We start from the raw sequence: 14,723 nt of genomic DNA, 5'->3' as shown, positions 1-14,723 counted from the left end.
TTAAGACAGCCTGTGCAGTACAGAAAAATGCTGGAAGAATACTAGGATGATTGCCATCCTCCCACACTGAAATGTATTACTTATCTTATAAGGCAAGTAAAAGTGGCAAGTTAAAAGGGAATGGGTGAAGTTCTGAAACTTTAATTTACTATGGCCAAAACTTAAGAAAAAGTATTTTAGAGGTTTGCAAAATGACCCTGGTTGTGCCATCTGTACAGAAGAGATAATGAATTGATAGCGACATCTGAAAATATTTTGATAAAAGACTCTTCTTGCACTTTCACAAAAGTGCTGCCTGGTGATGGAAGCTGCCCCTGATTATCTCAGGCCATAGGGGCTTTCAGAGATTTGAAAGAAACCAAATTTGCTTCAGCAGAAAGAATAAACATTTCTTCCTATTCATGGGTTAAAGTACTTGCACCGACCCTATATAATTACTTTTCAATTCACCAAAAGATTCTCCTGGATTCTCTATTCCTTCCACAGTTTCAAAATTATAATATGTCTGCTTGCAGTTGAATGGATATGTACATATTGCACTAAGTAAATTATTTAACTAAAAAGCAGTTAATGTTGCTATGAATTATGTTATTCGCTTGCACAGAACTCATGCGCACATTTCATTGTGATAATACCTGGTTGATACATCTTCAATCAAAACCAAGCAAAGGATTTGAATTGCTTTTTCTCCTTCAGTGTGATGCAATTTGTTAATCCGTATGGCTATAAAAAGCCTTGGAGACAATAGAAATGCTATCCTGGTGATGTCTCTCCTGCCTTTATTGACATAACTGTCAACAACCACCTCACTGTTTCATTCCTAAAATCCGAACGTGAAAAATGATGGAAAGAAAATTAAAATCTGTTTTCATTTATGTAGTTTCATGTAGTATTTGCAAAAGCAGTCGTTTTGAAAGCCAGAGAGAGCTTCTCCTTGGCCGAGCAACAGGCCCTGTAAGGACAGGTACTATATACCTCCACAGAGGAATCGCTGGCAAAGTCACTAAGCGTATTCAGTCTTTGGTCATTCTTCTGAAACAAAGATATATGTTGTGTAACTACCCGGTCACGACGTAGTAGCTACCTGGGCTGACATTCACTAGTAACGGTGGATAGCAGGTTAGTCAGTATAGCAGTACATGGTTCCAAACCATTTCCTGATTTCATTCAGTTTCTGAAGGCACTGGCTTTTAATGCACCCCGGGGGACCATCGTTTCATGTTAGATGCATTACTCCTCTGGAGACGTGGCTGGTGCATGTGTTACAGCCAACACCATTCCTTTAAAACACTTGATACAAGACTATGTAAAATAACTCATGCAACGTGTATGTACATAGATTGTTCAACTTGCATCTAAGATTGCACAGAGATACTGGTGGGTAAGAAAGTCTGGCAAAAAATATCTAAGGCTTCTGCCCATCAGCCTCCTCAGAGGTCTAATTCTCTCCACCCCTTAAAGCAGCCTGTTTTTTCCCCACATAGTCTGCTATCCACATGCAGAGAAAACGGAAGAAAGATCAAGGCCCCAAAGACAATGGAGATCAAGCACCTTATAAAAGCATGGAAAAAAACCCAACAACCACAACAGCAAAACAACAAGCCCAACACTACTTAAGGCATAACTTGGCACTGCCTGTTATGGATTTTTCTTTCCAGATACAGTTTTCTGCATTTAAGAGAGGGATATGGCACTTTAAGGTACTAAAAGGCAATCAAAAAAATAAACAAAATAATCATTAGCTCCTGAGAGTTAGAAAACATTCCCAAACTGCAAAATTAATGAGTACTAATGCACGTCATTTTGTAAGCCACAGCTGTTTGTAGCAACACAACAAATGTAGCATCCCATTATGTGACCAGTGAGAAAAAAGAAGGATTAAAATGTGGTGCCTGTCCTCAGAAGCAGGGTATTAATTTTTCAAACAAATCTCAGTCAAGCAGAGGAGAACACAGCAATGGTCTGCAGAAAAAATGGACACCCAAGGTTTGCAGGTCCCTTCACTAAACTGGAGCAACAGAAGCAGCGGAGTAACAGAAGCAGCAGTGTCACATCTGCACAGTACTTTGGAGGCTCACCTATATTCTTGATAAGCCTAATTAGTTCAGGCATAAAACTTGTGCTAATACATTTATATTGTACCTGGCACTCAGCTTCACATTGTCCAGCACTGCACCCGGTGTCTTACAGACATGCAAAACATGGTAAGTACTTCTTCAAGCAAGAAAATAACATTTCAAAGCTTTTGATCCCTCATTAATGCAGACAACTTGCTCCAATTTGGGCAGGTCTGAAATCGTTTCAGAACTTGAAAACCTGCAGGACACTGTGCTGTTACAAATTGTGCTTTGGCTCCAAAATCAAATGCCTCCTAGGAAGCCAAGGCACACACCCTGAGCAGCAGGAGGAGGAAGAGAAAGCAGAGTAGCAGGGGATCCTTGTTCTTACACTGCACAATTCTTTTCTTGCAGTTGACAGATCTTGAGTGAATTAAGGGCTTTTAATGGTCAATTTAAAACAAGTCTGAACCTTCTACTCTGTGTTAAAAGAAAGAATTGTAATTCTCATCCAGGACTTTTTTAAGCACTTGCAAGTTTCTAAACAGACTGATAAACATAAAAATTAAATAATTTAAAAAAAAACCCAGCCCTTCACATGAGAAGAATCAAAATGCTACCCTTAAAAAATGGAATGTAAGATAGAGCAATGAACGCTGCAGAATCAGCCGATGCTTCTCCTAACTCACCACTGTCACCCATTTTTAGTGAAGACATTCCAAAGCCATGTAAAAGTACATTTTCTAGAACAAACAACTGTATTTTATCCAAGACACTGAAGTTATTTTAAATAATAATTATGCACAGTTTTCCCTGGGAAAAGAAAAGCCAATTTTGTTTATGATCATATCACCCACATTGAAACTTATTTTATAAACGTTTAAATTCAGAGCTAAAGGACTGCGGGAAATCTAAGAATTAGACTATTTACTATACAGGATCAAAATACACACTTTCTCATTACCAGTATAATGAAAATATTGGACAAATTAGAAGAGCTCATATGGCAGAGATGGAGGAGAACTGTTAGTGTCAGTCAGAACTGACCTTTTGCCTCATTCTTTAAACATGGCATTTTAATTTTTTTGTTAATGACATTTGTTGTAATTCCTCAATGAGTTACAGATCTTTATATTTTCAGCATTTTCTTGGGTAAATGATATAACCAAGTACCAAAACAGTGCAGCAAAGTACAGTCAATGCTATCTCTGCGCAACAAATCAAAACAGCTGAACATAACTGGGTAAGGCTGATTCTGGAATTAGGATTCCAAGGAGATACAGTCAAGAACAGGGCTGTAGCACTGTGCTACAGACTGCACAGCTCACACTGCCCACTTACTTGATGAAGTAGTCTCTTCCATCTCTGTTTGCCGTCATCTCCCATCCATAAGGTGTCCCCTGGTTCAAGCTCCAGGTCCCTGAAGGGTGAGGCCAGCCTGAAGACTTGTTCCTGTGGCTGTAATTTTAGGAGGTGGGGGAGAAGGAAAAAAGGAAAAAAAAAAAAAAGTTATTTGACTGTTGTATTTATTCTTCCAATTTACGTATTTTACATGATTCAGTAGACATCCAAATATTTTCACAGTTGTGCAATACACAGCCAAAACCTGGACGAGAGAAAACAGGTTAGCAGGTCTACTTATGTTTGTAATATTCTTCTAGTCAGTGGAAAGATACATTATAATTTCTAACAGTCTTTGAGTTCAAACCTTTGGCCAGTGAATGTGTCATAGCTCATCAGTCCCACATCCACAATACTCATTTTCAACAATATTTAGTACGAGAGGCAGGAAGCATTCTCATTCATTGCCATGCCCCCTTCAAATGCCAGCTCTCAGTACAGTTTTAGCAAAAAAATCCAACAAACCAAACCAAACCAAACCAAACAACCCGCCACACAGCCGCAGATCACACACGTGGTGCACTACCTGGCGGAAGAAGGAACATCAACACCCCTTCTCAGTGCTAGCAAACCATTTTCTGTTTCATGTGTTGGAATGAAGAAAGGCCGTAACACTCCTGCATATGGATGCTAAATTGATTTGATACACAGATGTTGCACTTGATCATTACCCATTAAACCCTTCCTCCAAATAACTTCTAAAAGGCTGCAGCATCTCTGAGCACACACGCTGTTACGTACCACTGCTCAAGCACTCTCTGCTAGGGTTCCCACTCCCGAGCAAGGGTCAGGTCACACCATCTTATATAAAGGAGAAGCTTACACAGCTCACCTAAGGGAGATTCAGCAGCATCCCAAGTGACAGTATCTCCCCACTAGATCTGAAACAATTTGTGAGGTGCCATCTAAGGACTCCAGACACAAAAAAGACACAGCTAGCAAGAATCCCCCATAGTTTTCCATAGAAAACCCCAACTTTTGCACTGATGTTTTACCCTTCACTTCCAGGAATGAAGCGAGATGTTACTGCACATTCCCACTTTCTGCTGTGGGACTCAGAGGTACAGATGGCAACAAACAGGTCTTTCAGCAAAATTAAACAAATCATTAATATCTACGTACAATCTGAAAAAGAGAAAGAGCAGGAAAAGGAGGCAGGGCAACCAAAGATGCTAAAGACTGGTTGAGAATGCATCACAGACAAAGATGAATCAACACACAACACTGAATACAATCTGAAATTTAGACATGCAAACCAAAAAAGCAAACAAAATAAGTGCATTTTTAAAATTAGTTGCCTTCTCCCTCTCTACCCTTTCCTCACCCATCGTAAACGTATTACAGCTTAGTTTTACTTGCTAGATTTACTTAAGTTCAAGTGCTAGCAAGGAGCTTATTATCTCTTGCCTTAAATAGAGATGTAAGAACTTACTTCCTTTAGAGAAACAGCGCAATGTTAACCTGATGAACACTCTTCTGAAGGAACAGAATTGGTCTCCACGGACAGCTCAACAATTCACTGCAAATTGCTAAACTCAACAAAGTTGTACATAGTTAATCCTTCCCAAAGGGGGAATGCATCATTAAAAACAAACTAGCTGCTTCCCCCTCCCCCTTTATTTCAAGGATTAATCACTACTGAGAAAAGATACGGTGCTTCAAAATATAATTTACATGCAAAGTACAGCATTACAATGGAGTGCTAGATATATCTGATATACCAATTACATTCAGTACTCCATCTTCAAGGAGCAGAAAAACTTTTCTTTAGCATATTCAAACACTGGTATTTGCCATATGATAGGGCTTAAGTCTAATATTTGAGCATACTAGAAATCTTAATAAAATTAGTTAACTCATGGCTAATGAAACACAAAAATGTCAAATATGCTACATTACCCCAGATAAATGTAACTAATCCATTCGTGATCAAAGGAATGAATTAAAAAAAACAGGCATCTGAAGAAAGAAAACAAATATTCTCAACACTTTTTCATGCAGTTTCATGTAAAGCTGAGCTTAGGCATTCCTGTTTCTCCATATGCTTGACAGAGTGAGAACGGGTGGTCCCTTCTTTTAGATGTAAGCCATCCCGCAAGCTAAGCATGACAGCTTAACTACATCTATAGACTTCAAATTGCACTTTAGAGTATTTGGGATCCTAAACACTGCAGTTAACTAAATAAAGTAGAAAGAAATCTATTTTACCTGGACTATAAAGGGATATTCGTGCATTTAACACTTTTCACTTTAATCAGGTGTGTTTCACAACCTCTGTGCTAAAGTTTCTCCATCTATAAAATGGGTACAGTGACAATTATATTCCTATGTAAAGCACATAAAACTTCTATTATCAGATAATTTGTAGGAGCACAAGACAGTGATGATATTATTCCTCTCTGCATTCAAACTAAGGGCTCATCTTTGTATGGATTATAACATCAATAGATTTTAAGGTAAGTTTAATTCCCCTGAAAGTTTTCTTTGAGCCCTTAAAATGGTGTCAGAGTCTATCAAGCATGATGGGTAATAACTGTCCTACTTAAATATAAATATGTGTATATCTGATCTAGTCCCCCAGACTTTCTTATAATCAGTGGGAGAGAAATTAGCACTTGATACACTTGTATACATACATTAGACGTGTGCAAATGCAGTAAGGTGGCTCCATAGGAAAAAACAAATATCAAATGTTTCCTACAGTCATTGTACAGTTAAATAATAAACACTTATCTCCTAACAATAAAACAAGGTTTTTACACTTGAAGGTGATTAGCGTTGGTGATTCCCAGCTGCCTGCACAGTCCGAAAAAATGAGCAAATGAACCGCATTATTTCTTTTTATACACCTCCATTCACTTGTTGAATATTATTCTGCTTGTCTGCAAGGATTCTGTTCAACGGCCACTACAAAGGCCAGAAGACAGCAAAGATGAAATAAATGCCAGAAAGGGTATCAAAGGCTCCAGAGGAAACCATAAGCAGCTCAGGCATTTCAGCTGGGGGAAGCACAAAGCCATCTTGGCAGGCTCTAAGTCCAGATGATGCCTCTGTGGTGAGGAAGATTATCAGGCCATTGGAGATCCCAGTTCAAATCCTACATCGCTGCAGCTGATCTTAAACAAATCCCTCAGTTTGCTCATGAACATTTGCCACTTCCTTCCCTCACCGGCAAAGGAGGAGCACACCAAGACTGTCTAGGTTTCTGGAAGACTAGCACGCTTCCAAAGATCAGAAATATAAAAACATGCATTCTACCTGAGCAAGCCCGCCTGCGGAGGAAGCACTGTCACCACTGTAACTTGCTGCTTGCTGTCCGTCACTGCCCCTGCTTGCTCACAGCGATCGGACCTGCTGCTGGCATGCCCGTGCCTGTCACCAGCGCAGTTCTCGGGGGGGCAAACCTCATCGCGAAAGCTAGGCAAGCATCGTGCCAGCAGAGGTCTGAAAACAAGGTGGCGTCAGCTACAATATCCCATCAACCTGCTCTTGACATTCTTGGTGCTGAAGTATAAAACTTGATCCCTCTGAATTGCTTCACATGGAACAATCAGTTCATCCAATCACCAAAGCGGTGTGTAAGGAACCGGCGTGCCCTACAGAGGGACCTTCTGTCTGAGAATTCAATAGCTGCACCACAGTGAACATCTTCAGGTCAGCCTTTTTTCTGCCCTGTGCTTGAGGCGTGACTGAAACATGAGTTCATACAGAAAGTCTCCTGTACTGTATCAGCAGTATGCCACTGATGTGATATGCAGAACATACTCAGCATAAAGCACGGTACAAACAAGAGATTAAAGTCTGTAATAATATGCACCTCTTTTCCAAAGATCAGAACTAGAACAGTTTGAATTTTTAAAGCATACTATTAGAGCCTAATGTCCAGAGCACTTTAGACAGTGTTAATATTGAAAGCAGAAAGCAACACCATTCATTTTTTAAACCATTGAAAAATAAAGTGTTTAAATTTTCTGGAAAATTCAATAATAAAAAAAAAAACAAACCAGCATATAGAGTCCGTTAATAAGCATGCGATATTGCCCAAAACTTATTTTTTTAACCAGCAACTGGAGATTCCTCTCAATAGGTCTGTGCTATAGAAATCCTGACAGACTTTTTTTATAGTCCAAGTCTGTAAATTTTGTTATAAATGTATCACTTCCCTGAACTGGTAGAAATTAAGCTCTTCAGGTTGTAATTTTAAAACAGCACAAACTGGCACTGACACAAAAGTAGCATCCTCATCCTCCCGACATCAGACAGTCCTACTTCACATCACAGTTGCTCTTGTGCCAATGGAAGTAAACTGGTTCACTTTAAACCTAGTGGCTATTTTTTCCATTCAGATTAATCTCTGCCTATTCTGTGGCCTCACAGATGGCCACATGGCATAAAAAATGAAGGGCAGGACAAAAACTGCCTGCTTCAGGTAGTCCTCAGGCAAAGGCAAGACCGCACTCAACTACAATGGAATGCCCCAACTATATTTAGCATATTTAGTGTCTACTGGGGCATAACACTCAGTATACAGGATTATCACACCTACCCACCCCAAAGATGGACATCATGTCTATTTTTACCCTTCTCCATGGACAAGGGACGCCAAAGTCCTTGCTTGCTTCCTTAGGAATAATGTTGGACACAGAGTTGGGAGGTCTGCCATATCACTGGGGTTGTCTTTACTCCCTCGGCCAAGAATTGCAGCTTGCACTCTGCTGACACATTTAAAACAGTAATGAAAAGTAACAGCGACCTTGAAACTCTCCACTTCTCTTTATTTCCCTAATAATCTGAAGAAGGCAGAAACCTGGTTAGTCTTGGTCATAATGACCTTCATCCCTGCTCCCTACAAACCTCTGCTGGGTGGAAAGGGGAGGCATTATATTTATGTGTTCGGGTTTTGGTAGTCTCGTTCCATGATTATCACTTTCCCTGATTGACACTGGCATAATAAAGGTATCCATCTGTATTCTCATGGCTGCCTGCCACTTTCTGTTTGATGACCCCTCACTCTTGCAGTGGTGAACAATTTCTCCTCTTTTACCTTTTCCATGCTACTTATAATTCAGTAGATCACTAACATATCCCACCATCAACCTCAACAGTCTCCACTGTAGGCTAAATCCTAACCTATACAGCTGTTCCTTGTACAAGGTTTTAACAGGCTTGACAATTCTCCTTGTTTTTCTCTGAAATCTCCCCAGTTCTGTGCCTCTGTTGAGACAGAGTTTGGGCTTGCACTCAGGTTATGCCTCATACTGATGGGCTGCCTCTTTGGTAGAAACCCAGAAGAAGCTATCTCAGGATGCAGTTGAAGACCATCTCTGGCATCTAGGGTCTTAGTGAAGAGCTAGAGATTTAGCTCTATTCTCAAGTAGACATCTGAATTTGCAAGCTTTCTACCCATATTGACTGGCTCTCTGCTAAGTGTAATTCAGAGCTTCGACATCTCACTCTGTGTAGACACCAAAATTTGAATTTCAAGCGTATAAATCTGGAGATGAATTCTACATCACCCTCAGAAGAACCTTTTGCAACAGAAAGTGAGCCCGTATCATGAAATTGCTGTATAATGTAATAAAACTGGCAAATTTTATCACCAGATAATTTATTCTCATTCTATACCCCCTTCCAAAACACCTAAGAGCATCAAACCAACTGCAAACACCTTCCAAGCTCCTGGTATCATTAGTTTTATGTGAGAAATTTTACACTGTGTTTATCAAATGAGCTTTTTTAATATCAAGAACTTCAGAATTCTGGGGTAGATACCACCTATCAATTTGTTACCACTTGCTTCAGTGATATGAACACTAAGATCACCTACAAACTATTCAACTTGGGGCACATCTTCCAAAAAGTCCCCAGCAAAGAAGCTCCCCTTGGAAATCCTCTCCAACACACACCTGCTAAAAATATTTATCTTTCTTTATTCTGTGGCCTTATTTTCTCCAAATGTTGCTTTTAGTTAATGAATATCTGTTAGCTCACAGACTCTAGCAACAGCTGAAGTTATCCATAGAGTTTCTGATAGAAATCTTCATAACTGTAAAATCTCTTTATGTGGAGCCATGTGTAATTTCTCTAAATATAAATAATCTGAAATATTAATATTCTATGCATGTTTCCTCTTTAGTTATTTTTAACTTTTTAAGCGTTTACCTTGGATTTCCTCTGCTGGATTAAAATAGTAGAAGGATTATATTCTAATCTTCTTTTAAAGCAATCCTTGAACAACACAGCTGTAACTGCAGAGGATGACTAAAGTTACAGAACTTGTACTATGGAGATTCACAATATAATGCCATGTTTACCACTTGGACATTTAACGTTTTGGAATCATCTTGTTTAACATCTTGATTTCTCACAGTACTTCCTTATTTACAGCACTTCTTTGTTCCTGAAAGCATTATCTACAGCGGGGTCAGTGACTCACTCAAGGCTGACCGTCTAACGAGTAACTCAGCATTGGTAATGAACTAATAGCATCGATACACTGGCTTCCTTTATGTTAACATACTGAGAAAAACTTCAGAATTTTGATTCTTGGTGTGCACCTTGGCTTAATTTCAACTCTCTACTGGTACAAAAGCCCGTTCTTAGCCTCCCACATGCCAACACAGAAGTCAGTCCCTCTCCAACCCATCATAAAAGGAAGGCATCCTGACCAAAAGCCACATTACACTCCCAAAAGGTGACTACAAAGGGAATGGAGCTCCACAGCATCCCCCCAGGAGGTATGTCCAGCCACAATGATCCCTAGCAGATACCGAGAGGAACACCAGAGGCATAATGCTTTGCATTATTATTTTTTAAAGGTAAGAACACCACACCTAAAGTATCTGCAGGGCATGTCTATCTGGAGTAAGAGACATATTTGTGAAACCAGTGGAGTTCAGTAATGGTCTATGGTATTTAATCTTCCACGGCCTCAGGAACAGAAACCTGCTTTCTCAATCCAGTTCTCACCCACTCCTGTCCCAGCAGACTGCCACACTAAGCTTGCCTCCATCCTACCATTTTAACTTGAAAAAATGAGAAAATGAAATTTTCAAAGATTTTGTAGCTATACTATCAAGATCAATCATCATAGCCTGCTATTGAAACTCTCCTGAGGGGCACTGTACAATAGGACAGACGTGATGGACAATAATTTCTTGAACCAAGATCAAGAACACTGAAAGGCTTGTTGTCTCTGCGTAGATGAGTCCTATAAACCCCTGCAGAAGAGTCCTATCAGAAGGAAAAAAGAAGAAAATAAACTGCCCCAGACACACTCCGCTGTACTAAAAAACCCCAAATAAATTCATATTGAGCCACCTATTACTAAATCACGACAGTACAGGAGGGAACTCTAATGACTTCAGATACCCACAGAGTCAGACACTCCCCGTATTCTACAGCTTGCATGCTTTCAAATCTTTTGCTGGGTGAGAAAGCAAAAGGGTTTTAGTCCTCACATAAATGTGTACTATTTCTGAACTCCTAGAAACTCTGTATCAATTAAAAGAAACCTGAGGAGCATCACCCCACAAAAGAGTTTAGTGTTTCAAGTTTGTAATTAAGAAAAACATTAAAGGTACAATCATTGTCCAAGATTGTTTTTCTTATTTAACCGTAAGAAAAAAATGCTAAAAAAATAGTTTTGTCCTGTGACACCTGTCCATCTCAATAATCTTGCAACACAGCCATGCTCTGGGCAAAGGTAGAATAATGTTGCAGTACCTTTCAGGCTTGTCCTGAACTTTCTCCCTGAATCATGCATCATCAGATAAACACAAATGCTATTCAGAAAACAAAGTCATCCCCCTTCTAGTACCTTCTCTTACTTTTTCCTATTTTTCTAGTAAGGACTATGGATAAAGCCAGGCTGCCTTGCATCATGTGTTCAGAAAATGTCTCCAGCTGAGAGTTTCACTTTCTTAGGCAGTAACTACTCCCCAGACTCTGGCTGGAAAAAATAACTCCACACTTTTTTTCCCTCTCTCCCCATCTTCCACCATAGATGCTCTCAGTTATTCCTAATTTCACAAAGTGCCACTCATTCTTACTCCAAATCAACAACAATGCTAAGGGCTCCATTCAACCTTTAAATACTTCAGTGGAGCAGAAGAAACCCCCGAGTACAACTCAAAACTTCATACTGAACTCCTCTAAGCCTGTTTACAATACAGTAGAGAAGATACATTTCTAGAAAATCCTGTCAGCCTATTTTTGCTACAGATTACATTAGCTTCCATCTCCTCAGTGCATAAAACTGGAGATTTCTAAATGGCAGCCTATGCCTGGGTTAAGAATAGGAGACAACCCAGTGATTGCTGCCTCCACCAGTCATTGGTACTGCTGCCAGCCAGGAGATAATGAGGGCCCGTGACCACATAGCTGATCTGAAAGGTAAGAGATACCTTTTACCAGGGATCTCCTGGCTGCCACAAGAAAGATCCTGCTACTGCTCCCCTGCCAGACAACCAGGGAAATACAGTGGCAGCTGCCCATCGCAGTGGTGGGGGGAAAAGGGGCAATTCCATATGACCAGCAGAGTCCTTTCATGGGTTCCCACCACTTCAGCTTCAATTCCAGACTCCTGTCCATATCACAGGGCAGAGTGATGCAGAACAAAGCCACTGGCTGTTCAGAATGTACACTGTACCCATTACATGACTTGCTCTTAATCTCAGTTGAACACAAATCCTCTTAATCTGAAACTACAACAACATAATGTTAGTTCCTCACAAGCTTTGTACTAATGGTCTACATGTAGACCGGTTTTCATCACGTATCTTCCACAATTGCTCTTTTGCTTTCTTCCCTCTGTTCCACTTCATATGGCCAAAGATGCAAGTACCCAAACAGTGCAGTATCTATGGCACATGGTTTTGCCTTTACCTAGGTAGACAGCTCCTCAGCATTGAGTGGTGGCTCCCCAAAGAGCCACTGTTGTCCACTGCTGTCCCAAAACTACAAATCTTATGATAAAAAGTAATAAAAGTACAGACAGCACATTGGGAAAGGGGGTGAAAGAAACCACGTGAGGCAATGCTGGTTTGTTCCAGGCACTAACAACCTCTAAGTGCCTTGGGAAAGAGATAAGGTGAAGGTCTCATCGTTCCCTGAGGCATGTTGCCTGTCCTGGGATGCTTCCTTTCTTGTCTCCGATTCCACAAGAAGTTTTAAACTCTTCACCACTGGTACAGTTGTTTGCACTACCCTGTCCAGCAGCAGCTGTTTTTCCTTTTTGCAAGAAATGTTCTGCATTCTGATTCTCTATAGTCACTGCTACCCAGTAAATGCACTTTCATGTCTGTTGCTTGTTTTGTTCTAAGTTTGAGGTTTTTTCATCTGTTTGGATTTGTAGGGTTCTTTTAATATCTGATATAGGTCATATCTTCCATTTCCCTGTTTTCCTTTCCTGCTTTGTTGTACTGCCATTATCATTAAAGACGTGCCCCCATTACAGAGAAAACAAAAGTCTCCATTGTATTTCATTTTAGACTGCCAGGACTTTTCATTTAAAGCACACTGACCCCATTAGAGATCCAAAGTCCTGAAGGAATTACTTTCCCCTTCAGAATCTTGTATTGCAAAAGCAAGAAAGTACCCAAAGCAGCAAATAATGGTTGCGATTTGGATGCCTGTAAAAAGCTCTTTGACTTTCTGTTGTATATGATGCTTTAGCTTCATGCTGATATGAGCTAGAAAGTCTCTAAAAACTGATGTGTGCAAGATTATTTTTTTTCTGCTTTAGTGGGACTTTTGACCTTAGGCTTTCTCAGGTTTATTTAATATTTCTGGAACAATAAAAAATCCAAACCAAAATGAAGTATGTGAAGCATATTTGGCTCCTTCTCATTTAGTGAATGGATTATTGGTATTTTTTTCTGAATGTTCTGGAAAACCTTTTTTATTTTTATTTTTTCTCTCACACTAATACATGTTGGAAAACCTTACGGTATCAGAGCTAGCATCCTTCTACAGCAGACACAAAATTTTTCATACAATGCAATTTTCAGCATTTATCTCTGACAAAATCACAACTATTATCAGATGCTGAATTTTACCCTAAATAGATTATTTTTTTTTCCTTGAAGGGTTGTGACCTCTGCTCTCTTACCAGTTATCCAGTAAAGTGCAGCCATGGTTGACTGTTAAGTTTCAGTGAGTAGTACAGGAGTTTTACCTTACAGAAAATAAGTCCCATAATACCTACGACAGAGATGCTGTCTATCTTACTGACGGCATTGTTACTAATGATGGCAGTTTATGGTAGTATAAAGTAGAACACTGGAAACGTAATGCCGTAAAGCTTAATCATATTTTAGATAAAAGTAGCAATACATCGTATATTTTCTTACCACCTACTTATTACACAGCTGTTCATTTTATAGCATAAAAATTTGAGGTGTATGCATTCATTAAAATTTGACTGTGCATGCTGCATTTGGAAAAGTAAAAGGGAATCTCTTTTTAATACATAGCAAATTTTGTACTTTTTCAGTACCCTCATTTGAATACAACCTGCCTGCTGTGAGCCAACAGATTTTGTAAAATCATACACCAGGAAAAGCAGCTGAGAAAATTTTCAAGCACTTCTTAGGAGATTATTTCTGTGGGAGCATCCTATTTCTATAAAGATGTCACCCACATGTCAGGCCTGCGGTCATCTGAGAATCCTTCACAGTGTTCTCTTGCTGTAAGGTGACATTTTAGTGTGTAGGAGGCTGAATTTGCATCAGAAGGATGCAGTGAATGAGGATCAAATTGCCAAAAAGGAAATAAAAGTGCTTTTCTAAATCTGAATTAAATCCTAAAATCCTACTGTTTCATTTTGGTAGCAACCCTTACTAGGGTCTCGAGAGGAACTCCATCAACAAAAGAGTAGAACAAAAAATCTGACTGAATCTTAATTAAGAGGAGAGTACTGCAAGAAGGAAAACACTTTCCTACATTTACTCATTCTTCAGATTTCAATTATGAATTATTCTCTTCTTCCTTTCAATTTGTTGGGAAATAAAAATAAATGGTCAAAAATTTAAATTATGGCAGCCTATCTTAAACCTATTTTGTAAATGGAATTAATTTAATACTATCCTCTTGATTTTGAAGGGGGAAATGGAGGGGGTGGAGTGGGGAAGAAGCTATTTTAATTATTTTCACCACTCAGAAATTAGTATAATACTGAGAAGCATCACTGCCCGATGATTCCAGAAGCAGTTCCAAAAGCCCAGGTGCCTTCTCCTCACAAGACACATTTGATGACCTTGAGAT

General features: G+C 39.5%; 1 protein-coding gene across 2 annotated transcripts in view; it reads right to left on the bottom strand.

Moving 5' to 3' along the window:
• The window catches only part of FRMPD4 (FERM and PDZ domain containing 4), a 298,663-nt gene that overhangs the window by 107,031 nt on the left and 176,909 nt on the right, over nt 1–14,723 (bottom strand). For both annotated transcript variants that reach the window (XM_027785446.2, XM_027785450.2), the window contains exon 2: nt 3,399–3,515. In XM_027785446.2, coding sequence (XP_027641247.2) covers nt 3,399–3,515 — 117 coding nt within the window. The remainder of the gene's footprint in view (nt 1–3,398; nt 3,516–14,723) is intronic.

This window comes from Falco peregrinus, chromosome 4 (genome assembly GCF_023634155.1).
Source record: "Falco peregrinus isolate bFalPer1 chromosome 4, bFalPer1.pri, whole genome shotgun sequence".
NCBI classification, from domain to species: domain Eukaryota; kingdom Metazoa; phylum Chordata; class Aves; order Falconiformes; family Falconidae; genus Falco; species Falco peregrinus.
Note: the sequence above shows the minus strand (reverse complement) of the source record. Positions and strands in the feature narration are given on the sequence as shown.